This window comes from Gracilinanus agilis, chromosome 1, assembly GCF_016433145.1.
Source record: "Gracilinanus agilis isolate LMUSP501 chromosome 1, AgileGrace, whole genome shotgun sequence".
Classification (NCBI taxonomy): domain Eukaryota; kingdom Metazoa; phylum Chordata; class Mammalia; order Didelphimorphia; family Didelphidae; genus Gracilinanus; species Gracilinanus agilis.
In genome coordinates this window covers 557,630,948-557,656,803 of record NC_058130.1, presented here as the reverse complement: position 1 = coordinate 557,656,803, position 25,856 = coordinate 557,630,948, and the positions used below count along the sequence as shown (strand labels likewise).

The 25,856-nt window shown below is 33.1% G+C and overlaps 1 protein-coding gene across 2 annotated transcripts in view; it reads left to right on the top strand.

Annotated features, from left to right (window-relative positions):
• The window catches only part of PIEZO2 (piezo type mechanosensitive ion channel component 2), a 564,998-nt gene that overhangs the window by 92,480 nt on the left and 446,662 nt on the right, over nucleotides 1–25,856 (top strand). For both annotated transcript variants that reach the window (XM_044666889.1, XM_044666881.1), the window contains exon 2: nucleotides 10,678–10,773. In XM_044666889.1, coding sequence (XP_044522824.1) covers nucleotides 10,678–10,773 — 96 coding nt within the window. The remainder of the gene's footprint in view (nucleotides 1–10,677; nucleotides 10,774–25,856) is intronic.

Here is a 25,856-nt window from a genome sequence, read left to right as displayed (position 1 = left end):
ATTCTTTTGAAAAAAGTTAAAGATATGTTTTAGATGACACATTGCAAGAACAATTATGTAAAAAAAAATCATGGCAACTTAAACAATAGTGAGAAAAGTTGATTTGAATAAACTATTTTTACAAAATAATAAAAAAAATATGAGGAAACATTTGGGACAGGAACTGTGACCCTCACATGTCTATGACTGTCAAGGTTAGAGGGTAAGGGAAAAGGGAAGAGAAGTATTCATCTGGCTTCTGTTCTAACATATCCCTTATGTTTGGGACATTTGAGACTTGACCGGATATAAAATACAAGACAATATAATGAAGGGAAGAGTATTGCACAAATAGACAATGAAATGGATGACATAGGAAGGCTTTCCTGTGTTTAATTCCAGTGATATCCCTTGTTCCTTAATAAGAAAACATATTAGCTTTTTAAAATGTCTGTTTTCATTATATCATTGTAAATGAACAGCAGCTGTTTCTTTTAGTTATTTTTCACTTATATCTCAATAAAGATTCTTTGTATATCCTCTAACAAGCTGAAAATTGGACCAGAATTTTGTACACTGAGAGACTTTGTCTTCCAAAAGCAAGTGACCTCTCTAGAGGGTACAAGTATAGAATATTTAAAAATATGACATAAAACACTGAATTAACAGAACTCTTTTTATCACTTATTAATGAAGTTGATCTCTCATTAATGTATATCTACTGCTTTGGCAACTGTTAAAATAAACAAAGACTCTTTAGATTATTACCAGTTTAGATTATGCTCATTCAGAAAACCCTGAGTTGAAATGGAGCCTCTCAACATTGAAGACACTGCATGCCCTTTTATAGAAAATTGGATTTTGTTTGCCACTATTGAAAGTATCAAGGAAGTAGGTACTTAACTTTAAAATCTAAATCTATTAGATTAAATGTATAATGAAACAAAATTTTAAAATATTAATAAAATGTAGCAGTGATAACATGGCTGAAATAGATATTAGGATGTTGTTGTAATAAACTAAGAAACACTTTTTCTTCCCTGTCTTCCTTTTTTTCTCTTTGTCTTTTTCCTCAGATCTGTACATTTCTTTTTTCAATTTTTTCCCCTCTCCTTCAAAATTTTTCTCTCTCTTTCCTAATATATTATTAATTTCTAGGGTATACACACATATATTCACTATTAATTAGCATGTATTATAATATACATATAACTTGTTATATATACATAAATATGTGTGTCTAATATACATTCTTGTTGGATTAAATTAAATCATACAATGGCAGCTCTGAACATTTATTTTGAAAAGTGAAATAATTGTACTTTTGTAACAAATAACTATGTCATTACAAAAAATATTTTAATCAACTGTAAACTCTGAAAATCAGGAAATTGAAAAAGAGAAAGACATTGACAATGAATGACACTAATTGTCAAAGAAGATAAATTAAAGCAAAACACACTTCCTCTTATTTCCGAAATCCACAGGAAAATATAACAACTTTTTATTAGTACAAACTCATTTATAAAACATTAAGAAGATAAATGATAGATGGTGGTGAATATACTATCATCTTACAAAAGAAAAAAAGTAATTGAGGAGAAAATGAACTTGCGAAGAACTTGGCCTAAGACCCAGATAAAATAATCATCTTAAGGATCATTCCAAATTGAAACATAAATAGAGAGAACAAATCTGAAGTGGAACAGACCTGTTGTTGTTTATGAACATCTTTTTTCATTGGCAAAGGTGATCAAACACTACATTTCAATGCCATGGAAATTGAAAAGATGGAGTTGGGAAGGAGAGCTGAATCTGACAAAAGTTCAAGAAAAAGAAATCAGTACAAGAGATTTGTTTTAAAGATAAATTATAAACAGGAAAATTCCAAAGGCTTGGAAATTATCAAAACCTCACCTAAAAAGGTGACTGAGAGGACAACTTGTAAACAAAATTAAATAAACTACCTCTATGTATTCACATGAGCCATCTACCAGGCCTGGAATTTACTCCCTCCTCATCTCTACCTTTTAAAATCCTTATCTTCCTTCAATACTCAGTTTAATGCTACCTTCCCTTATAAATGCTTTCCTTGATCACTTACCACATTTTAAATCTCTTAAATCACCATTTGTTCACTTGATTTTGTACAATTTGTATTTTCCAGTGGGATGGAAGCTCCTGATAGCCAAGACCTGTTTGGTTTAGAATATTCCCAGAAGATTGCTTTGTACATAGTTGGTATTTAAAATAAATAAATATAGGTTTAATTGAACTTCTTTTTACTGTAAATTTTTTCATGAAAATGATCTTTACATAATAGAAGGCGTCTTCAATGAAGAGAAACACTCCTTCAGCTAACTTTCTAAGGTAGAACCCATTCTTCTACTGACTGACAGGCATATAGTATGTCAGATATCCCCATGCTCTTTTATTGATTATGTAAAAACATATTTGTTGTGGTAAAATAAAATATAGTCTAGAAAACCTTGTACTCAGACAAAATGTCTCCTGTGCAAAAATTAAAATTATGTAGGATTATTTGACAGATATGACTCTGGGGATGCTTCTCTGAATAGTCAGCAAATACTGCCATAAAGCAGTAGTAAAACATGCAGGCTTAGAGTTATCTAAGGTTCATTCCATTTGCCTGTGTCAGAAGATTTAAGACAAAAATAAACAACAAAAATTTTTCTATTGATAAGTTCTATGAAAACTTTTATTTTCATATAAGCATCCTAATTCTATTAAAACCTCAAATACTGGTAAGTCTCCTTGGTGATTTCCACAATAATGAAAAAAATGATATAGTTACTATCTCTGGGGGAGGGGAAGTGAATGAAAAATGGAAGGGGGAAGGAAAATACCTACTATGTGTCAAGCACTGTTCTGAGCTTTACAAATATTCCACCTAATGAGAAGAACAAGTCATTATACTATGACATGCAGATTGTTGGATAATGAATTTATTTAGTCTATCACTACATAGTTATTTTATTTATTTTATTTATTTTTATTATTTTATTTATTAATTATTATTTCAGAGTGAAAATGGCTGACTTAGAACTGAGTAGGAGGATATTTGGGTTAAATCTCTTTTAGGGAAATTACAGTGTTTTCAGTGATACCAAGTTGCTGACAACCATAAAAACCTGTTCCTTTACTACTAGTTTGCTCCTGATTTTGTTAATGACAGAACAGCATGATCTTGGAAAATCATAATTACAAATTATTTAAAGGGAAATTGAGATTCTTGGTAGCTATAAGTAGGCTTCACATGCTACATATAGCTTGTATATGAGAAGTGGTGCAAAAGATTTCATGGAAAATATGTATTAATAGAATTGCATATAAAAATGAACAATTTGAATTATATGCATTAGCACCCCAAATAAAAAGAAAGGCCAGAATTTTCCAATTTGTCAGTTGGCTATATTATAAAGAATATTTAGAAAAATATGAACAAAAAAAGAGTCAGATGACATGTTGCCAAGTTGAAATCTGTATTAGTGAAGTGAATAACCACTCTACTAAAGTCACATTTTCGTCAAAATCTCACATTTTCAGGAGGACAAAATAACATTTATTTTTACAATAAGAATTATGCCCAAAGGGCTTTAAAAGAATGCATACCCTTTGATCCAGCAATACCACTACTAGGTTTGTACCCCAAAGAGATACTGAGGAAAAATGTTTGTAAAATAATATTCATAGCTGTGCTCTTTGTGGTAGCAAAAAAATTGGAAAATGAGAGGGTGTCCCTCAATTGAGGAATGGTTGAACAAATTGTGGTATATGATGGTGATGGAATACTATTGTGCTATAAGGAATAATAAACTGCTTGATTTCCATATGAGCTGGAAAGACCTCCACAAACTGATGTGGAGTGAAATGAGCAGAACCAGGAGAACATTGTACACAGAGAGTGAAACACTGTGGGATCATCATATGTAATCAACTTTGCTACTAATAGTAATGCAATGATCCAGGATAATCACGAGGGACTTATGAGAATGAATGCTGTCCACACTGAGAGAAAGAACTTTAAATGGAAAAGGAAGAAATTTGATTAATCACTTGTTCACGTGGGTATTAGATGTGGGGTTTTGGTTTTTAAAAGATAATTATAAAAATGATTAATATGGAAATAGGTATTGAGTGACAATACAGGTATAACCTGGTGGAATAGTTTGTGGGCCCTTGGAGGGAGGAGAGGAAAAAGGGAGGGAAAGTACATGAATTATACAACCATGAAAAATTACTTAAATAAAAATTTAAAGAAATTTACAGTTGTAAACCATGCCCTTGCTAGATACAGGTATAGGTAACTGATATTATGTGCATTGGAAAATATCCATAGAACTTTACCACTGCAGTGAAGGGAGAGAGAAGTATATTATTTCATCTTCTCTGGTGCCAAAGTTAGCCATTTCAACTACATAGCATTCTGACATATAGATAAATATAAAGAGATATACACACATGTAATACCATGTATTGTTTGTATTTTCCCTGTTCTGCTTACTTTATTCTTCATCAGCTTATATAAATATTTTCATACTTTTTCTGAGTTCCCCATCGTCATTATTTTTTATAGCACAATCATATTCCATTTCATTTGTGTGACTAAATTTGTTTAACCATTTTCAAATCCTTACCTTGTTGATAATAGTTGCCATTCACAGTTGATCATTATGTATCATCATTAACTGGGTACAATATTTTCTTGGTTCTGATCTTTTGACCTTGTATCATTTCCTTTAAGTCTTTTAAGGTTGTTGCTTTTTTTAAAAATGATCATCTTACTTGTCATTTCTTATGACACAATAATATTCCATCATAATCATATACTACAAATTGTTCAGCTATTTCTGAATTGATGGACATCTCTTCAGTTTCTGTTTTTTTGCCACCACAAATACTGTTGTTATAAATATTTTTATATAAGAAGGTTCTTTCCCCCTATCTTTAATCTCTTTGGGATGCAGACCTACTAGTGGTATTGCTGCAAAGGGTATGCGCAGTTCGATGACCCTTTCGGCATGGCTACAAATTGCTTTCCAGAATGGTTTTATCAGTTTGCAACTCCACCAGCAGTATATAAATATCCCAATTTTTTACACATCCCCAACAATATTTATCATTTTGCTTTTTTTTCCATGTTAGCCATTCTGATGGAGATAAGGCGGTATCATAGTTGTTGTAGTTTTTTAAACATTTTGCTTTTTAGAAAAATTTTCCATGGTTACATGATTCATGTTTTTACTTTCCCCTTCACGGCCTCCCAGAGTTGAAGAGCATTTCCACTGGTTTTAACATGTGTCATCAATCAAGACTTATTTCCATATTATTGATAGTTGCATTGGTGTGGTCATTTCGAGTCTATATCCCCAACCATGTCTGCATCAACCCATGTGTTCAAGCAGTTGTTTTTTTCTTCTGGGTTTCCATTGTGTAGTTCTTTCTCTGAATGTGGGTAGCGTTCTTTTCCATAAAAATCCCTCAGAATTGTCCTGGGTCATTGCATTGCTGCTAGTACAGAAGTCATTCAATTTTAACACAGTGTATCAGTCTCTGTATACAATGTTCTTCTGACTGCTCCTTTCACTCTGCATCAATTCCTGGAGGTCTTTCCAGTTCACATGGAATTCCTCCAGTTGATTAGTCCTTTGAGCACAATAGTATTCCATCACCAACATATACCACAATTTGTTCAACCATTCCCCAATTGGAGGGCATCCTCTCATTTTCCAGTTTTTTGCCACCACAAAAAGCGCGGCTATAAATATTTTTGTACAAGTCTGTTTATCTATGATCTCTTTCAGATACAAACCAAGCAATGGCATGGCTGGATGAAGGGCAGGAAGTCTTTTAGAGCTTTAGAGCTCTTTTGGCATAATTCCAAATTGCCATCCAGAATGGTTGGATCAGTTCACAACTCCACCAGCAATGCATTAATGTCCCAATTTGGCCACATCCCCTCCAACATTCATTACTCAACTGCTATCATTTTAGCCAATCTGCTAGGTGTGAGGTGGTACCTCAGAGTTATTTTGATTTGCATTTAATTATTAGAGGTTTAGGACACTTTCTCACGTGCTTATTGATAGTTTTGATTTCTTTACCTGAAAATTGCCTATTCATGTCCCTTGCCCATTTATCAATTGGGGAATGGCTTCATTTTTTGTACAATTGATTTAGTTCCTTGTATATTTGAGTAATTAGACATCTGTCAGAGTTTTTTGTTATAAAGATTTTTTCCCAGTTTGTTGTTTCCGTTCTGATTTGGATTGCATTGTTTTTGTTTGTACAAAACTTTTTAAATTTAATAAAATCAAAATTATTTATTTTACATTTTGTAAATTTTTCTAACTCTTGCTTGGTTTTAAAATTTTCCCTTTCCCATAGATCTGACAAGTATATTATTCTGTGTTCACTTAATTTACTTATAGTTTCCTTCTTTATATTCAAGTCATTGACCCATTCTGAATTTATCTCAAAGTAGGGTATGAGATGTTGATCTAAACCAGTGGTTCCCAAACTTTTTTGGCTTACCACCCCCCTTACAGAAAAAATATTACTTAGCGCACCCTGTCACATACTATCACTGCCTCCTTACAGTTATTCACTGCCCCCAAATGCACCTGTGGCCATCACCACCTCCCTGGATTGCTATAGCACCCACCAGGGGGCTGTGGTGCCCATTTTGGGAATCACTGATCTCCCATATTGCTTTCCAATTTTCCCAAGAGTTTTTGTCAAATAGTGGATTTTTGTCCCAAAAGTTGGGCTCTTTGGGTTTATCATACACTGTCTTGCTGATGTCACTTACCCTGAGTCTATTCTACTGATCCTCCCTTCTGTCTCTTAGCCAGTACCATATTGTTTTGATGACTGCTGCTTTATTGTAAAATTTAATATCTGTTACTGCTCAGCGACCTTCCTTCATGTTTTTTTTTTCATTATTTCCCTTGATATTCTTGATCTTTTGTTCTTCCAAATGAACTTTGTTATAGTTTTTTCTAATTCAGTAAAAAAGTTTTTTGGTAGTTTGATAGGCATGGCGCTAAATAGGTAAATTAATTTGGGAAGAATGGTCATTTTTATTATGTTAACTCTTCCTATCCATGAACAATCAATGTTTTTCCAATTGTTTAGATCTAGTTTTAATTGTTTGGAAAGTGTTTTGCATAGTCATTTTAATTTGTACTTCTCTAATATTAATAGTTTTTGGAGCATTTTTTTCATTTGACTAAAGATAATTTTAATTTCTTCATCTGAGAATTGCTTGTTCATATCCTTTGATCATTTGTCAATTGAGAAATATTTTTATTCCTATAAATTTGACTCAGTTTTCTAGATATTTAAAAAATGAAGACTTTGTCAGAGAGACTTATTATAAAGATTTGTTTCTTAATTTGATGTTTGCCTTTTAATCTTAGTTGCATTGGTTTTATTTGTGCAGAAAATTTAATATAGTCAGAGTTATCTGTTTTATAGCTCATAATGTTTTCTATGTCTGGTTTGGATGTAAATTCTTCCCTTATCCATACATCTGAAAGGTAAACTGTTTCATGTTCTCCTAATGTGTTTATGGTTATCACCCTTTGTATCCATTGTGATTTTTCCTTGATATATGGTTTGAAGTATTGGTCTGTGCCAAATTTCTGCCATATTGCTTCCCAGTTTTCCCAATGATTTTTGTCAAATAGTGAGTTCTTCTTCTGAGTTTGTAAAACTTTAGATTACTATGGCCATTTGTCATTGTGTGTTGAGGGCCTATTCTATTTCATTGGTCCCTCACCCTATTTCTTAGCCTGTGCCAGATTATTTTGATGATTGTTGATTTATGATATAATTTAAGATACAGTACAACTAAGTCACCTTCCTCCATATTTTTCTCACTAATTCCATTGATGTTCTTTGTGTTTTGTTCTTCCAGATTAATTTTGTTGTTCTTTTTCCACCTCTATAAGAGAATTATTTGGATAATTTGATTGGTATGGTACTGAATAAGTAAATTAATAGGAAGAATTTTCATTTTTATTATATTGACTCAGCCTACACATGGGTAATTAGTGTTTTTCAAGTTGTTTACATTTGACTTTATTTGTATGAAAAATGTTTTGTTGTTGTGATCATATTGGTTCCAGGGCTTGTCTTGGCAGATTCCTAGCTATTTTATATTCTATACATTGGTATTTCTCTTTCTATCTCTTTCTGTTGAGCTTTATTAGTAATATTGAGAAATATTGATGGCTTTGTGGCTTTCTTTTATATTCTGAAACTTTGCTAAAGTTGTTAATTTTTTTAATTTTTTTTAATTTTTTTTGATTCTCTAGTATTTTCTAGGTATGCCATCATATCACCTGCAAAGACTGATAGCTTTATTTCCTCACTGTCCATTCTAAATCCTTCAATTTCTTCTTTTCTTATTTATATAATTGGCCCTTCTAGTACAATATTGAATGGTAGTGGTGATAATGGGCATCTCCGTTTTACTCCTGGTCTTATTGGGGCAGATTCTAGCTTATCCTCAATATAGATATTTGCTGATGGTTTTAGATAGATGCTATTTATCATTTTAAAGAATATTCTATTTATTCTAATCTTCTCTAGTGTTTTTTATTAAGAATGGCTGTTATATTTTGTCAAAAAAGTTTTCTGCATCTATTGAAATAATCATATGGTTTCTGTTAGTTTTCTTAATGACATAATTAATTACATTGAAAGTTTTACTAATATTCAGCCTTCTCTGACTTCTTGATATAAAACCTACCCGTTAATAGTATATGATTTTTGAGATTTTTGTTGTAATCTTGTTAAAATTTTGTTTGAAAATTTTGCATCAATATTCATTAAGGGTATTAGTCTATACTTTCTTTCTCTTTTTGTTCTTCTTGGTTTAAGTATAAACACCATATTTGTGTCATAAAAGTAATTTGGTAGACTTCCTTTCCCACCTATTTTTCTTATTAATTTACATACTATAAGAGTTAATTGTTTTTTATATATTTGGAAGAATTCATTTGTGAATCTCTTTGGCCTTGGGTCTTTTTTTAGGGAATTCATTAATAACTTGCTCAATTTCTTTTTTTTAGATAGAATTAAGTATTCTATTTCCTCTTCTGTTAATCTGGGTAATGTGTATTTCTTTAAATATGCAGCTATTTCACTTAGATTACCAGATTTATTAGCATAAATGGGCAAAATATTGCTGATAATTATTTTAATTTCCTCTCCATTGGATGTAGTCTTACCATTTTCACTTTTAATACCAGTACTATCATTTTCTCCTTTCTTTTTTAATTATGTTAATCAATGATTTATTTTTTTTATTTTTTCACAAAATCATGTCCTTGTTTTGTTTATCAAGTAAGTGTTTTTCTTACCTTCAATTTTATTAATCTCTTCTTTGGTTTTCAGGGTTTCTAACTTGGTATTCAATGAGAGGTTTTCCATTTGTTCTTTTTCTAGATTTTGTTATTGTTGTTGTTACATTCCTAATTTATTGATCTCCTTTTCTCTGTTTTATTGATATAAACATTTAGAGATATAAATTGCCTACTATGTATTGCTTTGACTGTATCCCCAAAATTTTGGTATATCATTTCCTCATTGTCATTCTCTCTAATGGAATTGTTAATTATTCCTATGATTTGTTCTTTGAGCCAATCATTCTTTAATATAAAGTTATTTGGTTGCCATCATTTGGAGTTTTCTTGGCAAAGATACTGGCATGGTTTGCAATTTCTTACTTCAGCTCATTTTTCAGATGAAGCAAATAGGGTTAAGTGATTTATCCAGGGTCACACAGTTATTAAGTGTCTGAAGCTGGAATTGAAATCAGGAAGATGAGCCTTCCTAACTTCAGGTCCAACACTTTATATTTTGAGTCATGTAACTGTCCCTTAAAGTGTGACTTTAGACAAATCATTTAATTTTTCTATGCTTCGATTTCCTCCTTTATAAAATAAAGTAGTATTTCCATAACAGGATTGTTATCAGGATTAAATGGGTTAACATATGCAAAACACTTTGGAATCATATAGTGCTATATAGTTATTTTTTCTGAGATTACTTCCAGTTATCCTGAACTTAACTTTTTGGTACCTAGTTGTTTGCATGTTATCTCTGCCATTAGATTTTTTTAGAATAGTGACTTTCTTTTGCCTTTCTTCTTATCTCCAGTGCATATCACAGTGCCTGGCATGTAGTGAGTGCTTAATAAATGGTGATTACCTTACTGACTAATTGCTATCATTATTATTGCTATCTTTTATGGCTTTATCTGTCATATCTCCCATTTTCTAAAACTTTTAGGGAAACCACATGATTTATACTTAATCTTTCCTTGTGTTTCTAGCACTAAATTCAAGAAATAACCTTTAGTTACTTGAATTAAATTTTCTTCTATTGTTTAATTGTTATTCCGTTTGCTTTAGTCTTATCCCACCCCAAATGTAATCTTCTTGATAGCAAGGGTAACCTCTTAAAATACTTTCATATTCTTAACTATATGAAATAGTAGATAAACCCTAATTCATTAATTACTTTTTGATTGCTAATATTGTTTAGAAAATGATGCACCTTGAGAAGGTAATAATTTGAACCATTAATCTTAAATCTGTTGGATCTTCCATTATTTAGGATAGTTGAACTAATGGCGTTTTCCCTTTCCCCTCTCTCTAAATGCAGCGTGTGCTTTCCGGTATAATGGGCTTTCATTTGTCTACCTCATCTACCTCTTGCTCATTCCTCTGTTTTCAGAACCCACAAGAACGACAATGCAAGGTAAGACACTTCACAATTCCATTTCTTAGAGTGACTTATAGGCAATAAAGAACAAAATGTGATCATCCTTGGCTTGATGTCCTAGGTTATCTTCTTCCAATAAGAAAGGCAATGTCTCAGCAAGTCACAGAGCTCTTTAAGGGCCCACTGGGTGTCAGCCATAACAACAGCTGAGATTGAGAATGCCAGATGGATCTGATTCAAGGTGTATGTGTTTGCCACTTACATAGCCATTCTCACCATATAATCTCCCTATTATGCCCCTATTAGTGGAGCTGGCATAGTGCTGGGAATGTTTTAGCTAGTTAAGATTAACCCAAAGCATTGTCAATTAAAGGATACTAATGATGTGAGAATACTGGCAGACTTATCCGATGGCTGAATTGGAAACATTGTTTTGGAGAGGGATGACAGAATCCAGAGCAGAAACAGAGTGTAGTACTGTCAGAAAATACCAGAACTAGAATCAAAGACCTAGGGCAATGGCAGAGACTTGGGGAAGTCATTTAATCCTGTTTGCTATTAAAATTTTTTCATAAGTTTATTTAGATACATAACAATAATAAAACTGTTCAAATAAAATAAACATGGAAGTAATATAAAAATTAAGAATTTTACAAAGCCATCTCTAAAAAATAATTTGATACTTAAAAATTGTTCTGACTGAAACAGTCTGTAAAATCTCCTTTGAGCGAGCTGTTCGAAAATAGATTGAATACAGGTGATGTATTGTCTTTCTTTAGTGAGAAAAGACTTATGTGAGAGTAATTCTTTTGGATGGATCATACTCTAACATTTTCAGGATGAGGTCAAAGAGAAGCTTATGGTCAGAAATTTGGGAATACATAAATTTCTTTAGTGGCTTATAACATCGTGAAACATATCTACCAGCAGAACAGAGTTCATTCCAATCTAATTGGTAATATTGGAAATATTTCTGTAACCTGGTTTTCTGAATCATATGTTTGGGTAAAGGTCTTAAAATCTTTTCCATCACTGTCAAATGTTCTTTACTGTCATGTGTAGGAAATATTGTGAATCCCAGATAGTATTCAATAAGAATGTATCCTATATGCCAAATATGACATGACTGAGCCATCCTAGAACTAAAATAATTTCAGATACTCTATAATGTAGAAACCAATGTATTAGGATGTTCATCATCGCATATTGCACTTTCAAAGACCACAACTTTAATATCTGGATTTTTACTATGTGCTTATCACTTCCCATTTTGGAATTATACTTTTCCATGTAGTCTGAACAAATAAATTTTTCTGAGTGCCTTAAGTGATCCTTGGTTGGTCCACATCTTAACTTATTATTATACTATCTTCTTCCTGTGCAGACATTCTAAAAATAAATCAGTAAAGGCACAGTTTGGGACTGTGGTGAGGTTTCTTGAGAGCTACATTCATGAAAAATCTAGAAGGAATATAGGTATCATAAAGGGTGTTTATTGAAAACAAAACATAACATTTATTTCACTATCTTTATCTCACAGAGTTACAGAAGTGTTGGAATGTCTGGAAGTCAGGCTGATCCAGTCATTTTAGTAATTTGTCCTCTAAGGTATAAATATTGAGGAGAAGAAGTAACATCCTTCCTTGTACTAAACACCAGGAATGAATTCTCTTCTCCCTTACCCATCAGAAGACGTCATTGATTAATTGCTTGCATTATAATTACTGATTTTAAATTTTCTTCCTAAAAGCAGCAATTGTAATACTATGTTTATTTTCCTGTCTTAGGAAGAACTAAAAGTAATATGATTCAAACTATATGCATGTTTTGCATATAGTTTCCAGGAATATGTATGTGGTGGTAAGGATATGAAAAGCTATACTGATCCTTAATCAACAAATGATACCTACACTCCATGAAGAAGTGTCTCTGAGTTCCCACTAACAAATATTATACAAGCAAAGAGTCACTATATCTCTACTCTAAAAATGAATGAGCTAAACAAAGTATGGTCATCTTGAATGAATTTGTAACCTGGTATTATTTTAGAAATGTTTCTTGTTCATTGTTGAATTGCTTCTATCATGTTCAACTCTTTGTGACCCCATTTTGGGATTTTCATGGCTTAGATAAAGGAGGGGTTTGCCATTTCCTTTTCCAGCTCATTTTACAAATGAGGAACTGAGGAAAACTCAAATTGAGTGACTTCCTCAGTGTCACCTAGTTGATAAATGTCCAAGGCTGGATTTGAACTCATGAAGATGAGTCTTCCTGATTCTAAGCACAGTGCTCTAGCCATTGTGCCATCTACTGTCCAGTTGTTAAAATTTAATATGCATATTCATCATGGAATAATGGGAGAGTCAGGAAAGATCCTGTTACTCAATTTGCAAATGTTTTCATGCCTTTTGTGTTAACAGTACAATAGAAAATGCATACTACTAATAATAAGTGATATTTGTATAATGATTTCAGACAGATCTATGATTTCATTGGCACTCCCAGTGACACACTTCCTTTACCATAGATGATTGGCTCCTACTCTGAAACTTAGAATCATAGAGAGCTGCCTGGGATACTGAGAAGTTGTTCTTTGAATCACTCAGTCAGAATATGTAGGAAGAGTTGGTGAGAAGCTGGAGGGACACTTCATCCTACTGATTTACTGACTCCAAGGCTAGCTTTCTAAATTATAGAAAGTGCCCTTAAGCCACTAGGTCTGGAATTGAGAGATAGAGGGCAATAGCCTCAGATCTGATAAATACCTTGAGGAAGCCCATCTCAGCTGATTGGGGCTACTAGGCTACTCAGTGGGTAGAGAACTGGCCCTAGATATGGGAGCACCTGGGTTCAAATCTGGCCTCAGATACTTCCTTGCTATGTGACCATGGGCAAGTCACTTAATCCCAGTTGCCTGGCCCTTATTACAATTCTGCCTTGGATCCAATACTTAGTATAGATTCTACAATGAAAGGTAAAGATTTAAAAAGAATTTACATTTTCTTTAAAAAAAAAATCTTAATGTGCTAAGTAGAACTTGAGGCAGCTGGAGGCACATAGCTAGAAAACTGAAACAAGAATCCGAGGTATTTGAAGTCAAATCCAATCTGAGATATTTAATGATAATCCTGATCACATCCCTTAATTTCTGTTTGCCTCAGTTTCACAACTGTAAAATTGAGATAATAATAGAAACTATCCCACAGGGTTATTATGCTTGAAACATATTAGATACATAGCGGCACAGAGTGACTGACACAAACACTAAACATTTATTCTTTTCCCTTTCTTCCCCTCCTAAGAACACTATGGCATGTTCTCTCAATGCATTAAGGTTTTCAAAGAATTCTATATATACTATTTCATTTAATCCTCACATCTTCCCTTTGGCATAAGTACTAACAGTATTCAAGGTGGGGAACTTGAATATCATAGAGGTTAAGTGATGCCTATGTTTATACTACTAGTGAGTGTTAAGAGAGACAAGATTCAACACTATGTATCTCCTGAGTCTAACTCTTTTTCATCCCATGTGCCTCTTCCACTATCATGTTCCCTAGGTAACTAAGGAAAGAACACCAGTGTCCTCACTGCCACATTGCGTTTCGTTTATGGGGAATAACACTGAGCCAAAGGAAAGTCTTATTTAACTCCTCCTTAACTTTGAAAATTCCAGAAAGAGTAACTAATATCAATGCCTCTACTTCCTCATCATTCAATTTCTATCAATTTGACTTATTCTCCCAGAATTAAACAGAAACTGCTTTCTCCAAGATAAATTTTTAATGGTCAGACTTGATCATCTTTTCTCAACCCTATCTTTCTTGACCTGTATATAACATTTGACATTGTAGTTGGTCCCTGTCTTCTAGATATTCTCCTTTCCCTTGTTTTCCTTGCCTGCTTTTCCTTCTATCTATAAAACTATTCCCTGAAGGTCACATTTTTGTTGGTCCCTTATCTTTTTTTTCCATTCTCTGAGACTGGCCCTAAAAGCTCTTTTCTCAGATCTTCTTTTCTCTCTCTATACTCTCACTTTTTGAAATTCAGTCAACACCAATTAATTTAATTATTACTTCAATACTAATAACCTCTAGATCTGTGCTCAAAATTCAGTCTCTTCTCTGAGCTCCAGATGTCCAAGGGACATTTTTACTCAATGTTCACATTAACAAAACTAAACACATATGCATACTCACTACATGGCATCCCCTCCATTTCCCAATTTCTTCTGGTAGCATTATCTTTGCATCCCTCACAGTCACCTTCAATTCAAATCTCAAATATCTTTCACTCTTCCATTCTCTTTATTTTCTGTATCCAATCAGTGACAGTGACCTACCAATGCCACTTTTGTAATGTTTCTACATCCATTCCTTCTCATTACTATGCTAATTCAATTCTTCATCACTCTTTTCCTGGATTATAACCTTATAACTGGTCTTTCCTCTCTGAGTCATCTTTCCCAGGGTTGCTGAAAGCAATCTTCCAAACTTGCGATTATCATGAAATTTTTCAGTGAGCTCCGTCATGTTCATAGGGGAAAAAAAGAAACTCTGTATACTGGACTTTAAGGATCTTCTTTCCCTTCCCTCATTTCTCAACCCCATTTCATACCTCTTTTTTCCACACACTGTGTTCCAGTCAAACTAGACTACTAAATGTTCCTCAACATCACTAATAGAATTATAGAATCTGAGAGCTGAAAGAGACCTCAAAGCTACCTATTTCAAAGAGTATTTAAGTAGGAATTCCCTTTATAATATCCCTGATGTGTGATTATCCAGCCTTTACTTAATGACCTTCAGTGAAGAGGGAACATAAATCTACAACTTTACAAGGCAATTAATTATACTTTTGCATTAATTATAATTGACCATATAATAATAATAACTTTAAAAAGAAGTGATGTTTGTATAATAATTTTAGGATTTCCCCTCATTCACATCCAGTCTCAGCTTTCCCATATCACTCCTAATTCTACTGTCCAGAGCAAAGCAGAACAAGTCTAATCCCTGTTCCACATGGCAACCCTTTTAAAACTTGAAGACAGTGTCTTTCCTACATACATCCCCAAGTCATCTATTTTACACATTAAAGAACCCCAGTTTTTTTCAACAAATCATCATGTATTATGGTCTCCAGTCTTCTCGCTTTCATTTCTCCACATGTACTCAAATTTGCCAATGTCTTTCCTAAAGTTTGCTTCCTAGAAACAGACAGAATTTGTAATTCCAACAGGAAAAAGTACAGTGGGATTATCATCTTTGTTTTAGATACAATTTTTCATTAAGTGCAACCTAAGGAAGGGTATATGGCAATCCTAATGACTGATATTAATGTAGGAAGGTGTGGGACAACAAATGTATCTTTGGGGCAGAATCAAAGTTGACCTTGAAACGTTAATATTCCTCCTTCAAGTTTTAGCTCTACCAAGCTAGGGAATTTTACCTTCTCTACATATTTTAGAAATTGGATTAAATTCTAAAGAGGGTTGAAAGCTAAAAATTTAGAGTTCTACATTGATAGCCTGTCCTCTCATCATTTCCACAAAGAGATAATAAGAAAATTTGTTGAATTTTTTTTGAAATGTAGGTATGTTGTCTATAGTATTCCCCTTATTAGTTGTTCCATCAAAAAAGAGAATTTGAGGTTGATTTGCCAGGAACTGTTCTGAATGTAGCTCTGTTGGTTATTAGTCCTTAGTGCTTCCTCTTCTAATTGCTCCTTTGATAACATATTATAACATTTTTTCAAGAAATCAGTCAAGGCCACTAAAATTCATTCATCCTGCAACCCCTCTTCATTCTCCACACTTTCTAAAATCTATGAGGGTGACTCAGCAATCACAGTCACTATTTCTTTAAGCTGGGACATATTCAATCCAAACTTGGGGACTACGTCATATGGAAGATTAGTACTGTCTTACTGTCTCCTCACTAATTATGGGTTGTTGCTCTCTTAATCATTTTATTTCTATCCTTCCCAATCTAAAGATAATTTTCATTGTGTGAAAATAAAGAGAAACAAAATAACAATTTACTCTTAAACAGAGAGATATTGATTGAAAGACTACCCACCTCCTTTGTAGGAGTGTGATCATAGCTTCATGATCTGATTAATGGCTGTAGGAAAGTATATTGCTCATTCATCTTTAAATAAAAATAACAGTTTCCTTCCAGGAAATTTCAAGGAGTTTGGGGCCCAGAAACTCTGGTGTTAATATTGTACTATTTAGAAAGTTAGAACCCTCCAATTCCTACCCAGGAAGGTGTGAGGAAAAAGAAATCACAAATATGATTAGCTATTATGTACTTTTTTAAAAAAATGAATAGTTTTATGCACACTTGATTTTTTGAAACTGTTTTTACTTGGAATTCTTTTTTTACTTTTATTCTAAAGTCAATGAAATGGATATATCCCCCAGTTTCAGATATAATTTCCTATGCCACTGAGACAATCCCCAGCTGCAGCCTTTTTTATCAAATTAAACAACCCCCTGCTCCAAGCCTCAGCCATCAGAGTGCCATTAATACCACACTTTGGCAAGAGCCCATCACTAACTAATGGACCCACAAGTTTATACTCAGGTGCACAAGGGCCCTAGGTTGCCAATAAAAACAGAATTGCAAAATAAAATCAAAAGTGTCAAAGCCAATCCTCCTTATGTGAGGAAATCACTCTCGGAGTAAAACTGCCAGTCCATTTTACAACAGAACATTACAAGGACAGTGTGAAAACAAGGCGCAAATAAATATACAGATGTGTGCTGTGCTGCCCTTAGAGGTGCTAAAGGTGACAGCTGTAAGGGAGAAAAGGAAAACAATCGTGTCCCTTTTGAGCTTGTATCCTGATACCTTGTTGTTTTTACTTTTTCCTGCCTTCTCAGGGCCAACACAAAGAGTGACAATTAATACAAACTTTGTTTTTTTACATCCAGAGAGGAGAACTCTGAGGGAAAACATCAGAAAGATATACATTGGAGCATTTTAGCTTTCAGAAGATTTTAAGAATCTGACTGAATTCTAAAGATTTTTTTAAAGGTGAAATTTTGAACTATTGCACTGTTATTGTTTCAGGACATGAAACAATTTTTGATGGTGAGTCAGTGCAGTGTAAAGCAAATATTTACTAGGATTATCCTGGTGGCTTAAGTATCTAATGTATTTGGGGGAACTTGGAAGGAGAAAAAGAAAGGAAAGGGAAAAGGAGGATGAAGAGGAGGTAGAGAAAGAGAAGAAAAAGGGGAAGACAAAGAAAGAAATAACTAAAGAAAGAAAGAAGGAAAGGAAGGAAGGAAGGAAAGAAGAAAGAAAGAGAGAAAGAAAGAAAGAAAGAAAGAAAGAAAGAAAGAAAGAAAGAAAGAAAGAAAGAAAGAAAGAAAGAAAGAAAGAAAGAAAGAAAGAAAGAAAGAAAGAAAGAAAGAAAGAAAGAAAGAAAGAAAGAAAAAGAAGGGAAGGAAGGAAAGAAGAAAGAAAGAAGGGAAGGAAAAAAGAAAGAAAGAAAGAAAGAAAGAAAGGCAGAAAGACAGAAGGAAGAAAGTGAAAGGAAGGAAGACTACCATATATAATATCATTTTAAGGTTTACAAAAGTGATTCTTCACAATAAATTATTACCAATAAGTAATGGATAATTTTGCGACTGAGAGGTGTAATTTTTGGAAAATCCACATTTTTTTCATATCTCTCTATGTTTCTTGTCAGCAAAACCTAGGCCCTGATTTATTCTAATCAACCAGTAGAGGTGGTCCAGCTTCCCAGACACACAAGACTAGGGTCAAACAATGCAATATAGTTTTTTCACAATTCCTATAATTAAATAAGTTTTTCATGCACATGTATATAGCAGTCACATGGACCAATAATAGAAGGAATAAAAGTCCTGGGAAAACATGTTTTACAAGAGAATCTTAGAGTAACATTAAGAGTCTGAAGGAATCTAAAGAGACCTTGAAGTTCAATCTATCATTTGTGCCTGGAATCAGTAGTATCCTCAGAGTACCATAAAATATTTCAAAAATCAAATATATTAAGCTACTATATTTACTTGAACCAAACAGTTATCTATGCTTCTTCTGAATATTTTAGTATAACATAGCTCAAGTGATGCTTCTCCTCTTCCCAAGAAGGTAGGAGGGGTGACTCATACAATAATTTTGTCATATAATTGAGCATAAAAATAATGTTTCTTAGAATGAATTTTCTCTTCAATTTCTCTCTATAATTTGTATGATAGCTCAAAAAGTATGGACTAAAACAAATGTTTGTAGAATATTAGAATTAACAAATTGATACATAGCCTCACACTTGATTCAGACATCCCTCAACAGTTCTATTGGATCAGTGGGGAGCTTCTATTTATTATCTGTGGTAACATTAGACTCACAGACTTTTTATGTATACATTTAGAGCTTTAAGTGACCTAAGCATTTATCTAACCTAATAATACTCTTATTTTATAGATGTATGAATTGAGATCTAGAGATGGTCACTGACTTAAATTATGGTAGAATGAACATTCTCAGAATCAAATGATCTGGATTTGTGTCCTGCCTCACATGATTGTTAATTCTGTGGGATCATAGAGGAATTAGCTTATATTTTGGGAGAATTGTGGGAATTGGGCAATCACTCTGACTCCATCTTGTGACTCATTTCTGGATCTAGCTCAGTTCCCTTTCTATTCAAATATGAGTCTAGTAGAATTTCTGTCTTAAGAGGAAACTTTATTCAGTTATAGGAATTGTGACAAAACTTTATTGCCTGGTTTGAACCAAGCCTTGTGTGACTAGGACACTGATCCACCTCTACTGATTGCTTAGAAAAATACGGGACTTAGGTTATGCTGACCAAAAGCATAGTCAAATCTGAAGATAATGTGAGTTTTCTCACAATTACACCTCTCAAATAAAATCCATTTGCCTTTATCTTATAACTCCATACTGATCAGTCAGTTATCGTTTCCTTGTTCCTTTGATTGAATACAGACAACCTTAAAATATTTACCAAATAGAAATGATCATTGCTTAAATTTACATAGTGAATTTGTAGCAGGGAAGGGGCTTACAACTCTGCTCTTTTAATTTTTACTGTCTTCCTCTTAGTCTTCTGAAATATTTAGTCTTATAGAATCTATAGCCTTAGAGAATTGTCTAGATAACTGAATACCTTGCTCAACACATATGCATTTATATATTTGCATGACGTTGGGCAAGCACTCTCTGTATGTGTGTATGTATGTGTGTATGTATGTCTGTATATCTCAGAGATGGGACTTGACTTGTGTCCCTCATTCATGGTCATTTATCTGGTCATTCTGCCATTTAATTTTTTGCATATAAAATTAATTTTATCTTTACCTCAGAGGAGATGTGTATCTAGTATCTAAATTTTACAAACAAAAAAATTGAGGATCAAGGTTAGGTGATGTACACCTAACTACAAGGTTGTAGAACATATAATAGCAAAACTTAGATCTTTTGAATCTATATACATTGCTCTTTTCACCATTTAGTAGCCCCCTCTGGGTTCACTTTCTGTGTATATTCCTTTAAGTGCCAGTATTTAATTCAATTTGCTAAACATTTATAAAACTTCTACTATGTACTAGGCACTGTGCAAAATACTGGGGATACAAAAAGAAGCAAAAGATAGTGCCCTCCTCAAGGAGGATAGATACAGTCTAATGGACATGCAAATAAACACACACATACATACTTACATATATATATATATATATATATATTTAAACATATATAAACATATTTACATGCAGGATAAATAGGAAATAATTAACAGAGGACAAGATGATAAAATTAAGAGCGATTAGGGAAGGCTTCTTGTGGAAGAGAATTTAGTTGAGATCTTAAGGAAGCCAGAGAGGTCTGTAGATAGAATTGAGGAGAGAAAGTAGTTCAAGCATAGGGGACAGTGAGAGAAAATGGCTGAAGCAGAAAGATGGAGTGTCTTGTTGATGGAATAACCAAGCAAGAGTCCAGTGTCACTGGATTGAAAAGTATGTGTTATTGGATAAAAAAAGTTGTCTAAGAAGACTGAAAAGGTAGGAAGGGTCTAGTTTAAGAAGGGCTTTGAATGCCAAACAGAATATTTTCTATTTGTTCCTGGAGGTAATAGGAAACAATTGGAGTTTTTCTAATATGGTGGTAATAAGATCTTTGTTTTAGGAAAATCAAGTTAGTGGCTGAATGGACGATATATTAGAATGGGGTGGGACTTCAATCAGGTAGACCCATGGATATGGACTGTTTCAATAATCAAGGTATAAGGTATGAGGAAGGCATGAGGTAATGAGGGCTTGTACTCAAATGTTGCAGTGACGGAGAAATAGAATGTGTTAGAAATACTGCAAAGATGAATTTGATAGACCTTGGGTAACAGCTTGGATAAGGAGATTTTGGTGAGAGACAGTGAGGAATTTAGGGTAACTACTAAGTTGTGAGTCTTAGGGACTGGAAGGATAGTGTTGTTCTTTACAGTAATAGAGAATGTTGGAGGTGAGGCAGATTTAGGGGGAAAGAAAAGATCTATTTTGGACAAATGGTGTTTAAGATGTCTTCTGGACCCTGAATTTGGGACATCTGAAAGGCAATTGGAGATAAGAGGTTGAAAGTCAGTAGAGAGGTTAGAGTAGGATAGATTGATTTGTGAATCATCAGTATAAAGGTGATAATTAAATTAATGGAAGATAATATAATGACCGAGTGAAACAGTAGAGAGGAAAAAGAGAATAAGGTCCAGGAAAGAACCCTGAGAGACACATACAGTTAGAGTGGCCATCAGAAAATGGGACATGATAAAATGTGCACAAAAGAGAAAATTATATGGTATAATCAATGGTGAACTGGATTTTGATGAAAAAGTAGGCATTTAATAATTTTAGTTATTATTATAGTAGCATTATATATTAATACCATATTATATATAGTAAACTGTGTTTCATTAATTAATAATTATTAATCATTATGTTAGTATGTTTAATGATTGCTAATGTACATTCATATGCTATAAGAGTATATAATATGTAACATATATTATATATAACTATAATATAGTTAATAATATTGATAGTTATAATTATTCATTAATAATGTTAATAAATTATTATTGATGCCATGTATTAATAATATACTATTTATAATTAATATTAATTAATATTGACTTCTTGGGTTCTGTTCTAGTAACAGGTTGAACCAGGACAAGTCACTTAACTTCTCTCTACCTCAGTTTGCTCATTTGTAAATGGGAATGACAGTATCATTTATCTTACCTGGTTGTCATGAAAATCGAATAGGATAATATATGTAAAATGCATTGAAAACCTTAAGTTGTATTATCATTCCATATATAGAAGGGCCACATGAGAAGAAGATTAATCTTGGCAGGGGATATGAAACATCAAGGTGGTGAAGAAAAAACTCAAAGATTTAAGACTGTAGACAAAAAGGGGGTGGGGGGGAAAGGAGGCCAAAGATTTGCATAAGATTACTTTGAAGTTGTCTCTAGGCATTGTACATATTTCCAAGGTTTGAGCCAGGTGAATTGTTTGGTTTGCACTCTGGGGTTCTGGTAACCTTTCTTAACACCACTCTAGGGCTACGACATCCTACAGCCAAGACCTTAAATTCCAGGTTGCCATTCCACTGTGATAGTTTATTAAATCCAGCCACCTCCTAAGATAGAAACTCTTAGATTAAGAAACCATGCAATTTTGTCTCTTCTTCACTGAAGTCATTCCGGGTGAGGCATTAATAAAATCTTGGCTATTGTTAAAAATATTTGATATTTTATCTTACAGTTCTAGAGTTTTTCTATTTAAATATGCAGGGTTACAGAAAGGAAAATCTGTTTCTTTTTTGCCTTTTTTTAAGTAGTTAAGAGTGAGACTATATGCCATTAAATTTATTAACTAAGGCATAATCAACTCCTGTTGGCTAAAATACTTAATAATAATGAAGTATTAACTTCTATAACCAGATAAACTTTTCATCTATAGAGTGATGTACACAGGGTCGCATATTACATGGCACGTTTAGGAATCACTCCTGTTTGAGTGGGAAAGTGAACATTTGAATTAATAGAACCTGAAAAAGCACCCTAAAACCATCAATAGATTCTATCTGCAACCCTCCCTAGATTAATTATATTGAAGCCTCATGACTGGGCTGAAGATGAACCATGTATTGTGAAAGTCTGTTATTTCTCTATGAATGTCTATATAAGGTTTACGACTACAGAAATCATCTCTATGCATTCTTTAGTCACTCAATGATCTAACATAGCACTGTCATTACTTTTAACATTAGCCTGGGACAAATTAAGACATCAATACAAAGACAATTTTTTTTCATGCCTCCATCAATATCCATTGTTAACTAATAATTAATTGTACTTATATGATGTTGCCATGGACAGTAAGTCTCTACAAATCTTCTTGGCATTCATATTTCCTATTTGGTATAAAAAGAATTGCAGCAGAAACACACATCTTCATCAAATTATCAACCATTTTAGATTTTGCTTTGGACTTTTTCTTAGAAAAATGATTCTTACATCTCCTCTTCTTTACCCTAAAAATAAACTTCATGAATAGAATTTATAGGTTCTTTTTGCCTTCTTACATATCCTTACTGAAATTCATCTCAGTTTTAGAGACAGTGGTAGCAACAATTTTTCTAAAATATTTTCAGATATTTCTGTAAAAGGAGAATTAATTTCATATGTTACTTTTTATTTTCAGTTAAGCATGGTTTGAATCATACAGAATTCTGAGAACATACAAAGCTTAAATTTGATCTTTACCTAGGGGGAAAACTTTCTTATGATTAAGAGGAAAATTCATTTTTTCCTGCAGAAAAATTCAGAGGAGATCAGCCCTTGTGCATGTGTAGTAGACAGTAAATATTTGTTAGATTGGATGTTTAGACATCCAAAAGGAAAACACTGTTTGACATTTAAGGCAACCTGTGTCTGGTTTTTGTTAAAACATTTGATTGGTCTTTAAACTATGGGGTGTGTGTGTGTGTGTGTGTGTGTGTGTGTGTGTGTGTGTGTGTGTGTGTGTGTGTTCTATTACATCATTAAACTAGAGGCAAAAACTCAACAATCTCATTGATGAAATTATTTGATGGGTGCATCCTTATAAAAAAAATCAATCTATAGGCACAGAAAATTCTAATAAAGAACTAATTAGTTCCAGTTTCCTACCTTAAAAAGGTTTTTAAAGAAAATTTTCATTTATTATTTCTAGATAGAATTGTTCACTATTTTTGATAGGTATAGAAATAGTCACCCCATGTTTTCTTAGTAATCATTACAGAGTAATAACTACATAGTATCACTCATTCCATAATCACCTTTTTAAAATTTAAATTTATTTATTTATCTATTACATTAATATACCTAGTTAACTCCCTCCCTTCCCTTTCCCCATTAGATAAGGCATCATTTGACAAAAAGATATGTGTATATGTAAAACTATGTCTTACTTATTTCTGTTTCTCAGTTCTTTCTCTGCAAGTAGACATATATAAGTAATTCTTCAAACAACCATTTCTGTTGCTGTATATAATGTTCTCTTGGTTTTATTCTTTCCACTCTTCATAATTTCATGTAGGTCTTTCCATGTTTTTTCCAAAATTAACTTGCTCGTCATTTCTTATAGCATAATGTTAGTACACCACATTTTAGCCGTTCCCCAATTGATGAGCATCTCTTTAATTTCCAGTTCTTTGCCACCACAAAGAAAGCTGTTATAAATATTTTAGAACATATAGGGGTCACCCCCTTTTACCTTGATCACCTTTGGACATAAATCTAATAGTGGATTGCTAGATCAAAAGATGCACAATTTTATAACTTAGTATTATTCCAGATTGTTTTTCAAAACGTCTTCTCATTTTCAATTATATATATCACAGTCAAAGGTACAGAGGAGATTTCAATAAAACAGTTCTCCTTTTAAGGTCAAGTTGATCATGTCATTAATCAAAGAATGGTTGCAGATAGCAAAGAATCAGTTTAATAGGTATTATGATAATCCAAGATCACTCTTGGAATTCAACTTGTTTTTCTTTAAAGGCTCTCTATGGCTCCAATTAAATGATTTCTTTTACTCTAGCCATTTGACAGCACCATGATGAGACAACTGAAACAAGCTAAGGTAGCTATAATCATTATTCTTGATCTCTTTGGGTGCTGTCCCATGTACTCATTCAGAAACAAGTGATTAGGTTTTTGTTAGATCCAACTTAAATCTTTATTGGAGTCCAGATTTAGAGGTAAAAGGAATTTTAGATGTCATCTGATACAACTCTCTGATTCTACAGAGAAGATTAGAAATAGAGAGATAAATTGATTTGCCCTATATCACACAGGTAGTAATCAACATATCTGTGCTTTATACCCAAGTCTTATGATACCAAAACAAATACTTGAACTCCAATGGTTCTGGATCAGACATCTGTTAATTATGCTTTGTTTTTTTTATTTGTTTGTTATTTTATATCACTCTAGCAGCCTGAGAAGGATTTGTATACTTTGTGTCAACATTTTAATTTTGAAGCAGCCCCACCTTTGTATATTTTTGTAGCAGAAATACCACAAAATGGACAAGGTTTATTCCTCAGAAAATCAACCATTTTAAGTTTATAGACAAAACGTATGTGTAACCCTTTTCTCCCTAAGATAAATTGTCTATTTTTCCTGCTCTTGTAAAATTAAGACTGAACCAAGTTCAAAAAAATCCAAGTTCTATTTCCTGCCTTGCCTCTCACTGACAGGTAATAATAATGATAACAAATAATGTTAATAACTGGCATGTTTATAGCACTTTAAGATCAACCCAGTGCCTTACTGGAAATATTAAGGCAGATGCTCACTAATGTGGAAAATTAACATTGAATTGGGATATTTTTATGAAATAATTTTCCCTTTAATCCCTCCCCACCAAAAAGTTTGATTCTAAGATCAGGCTAAAACCATTTCTCCCCAGGCTATGAAACAAGGACCCAGCTAACAAGCCAAGGTGAAGTCCCCAACCTGTTTGAAAGAATAAGGAAGTCGACAAGCTCTACAACCATATTGGACTAGCCCAATCACTT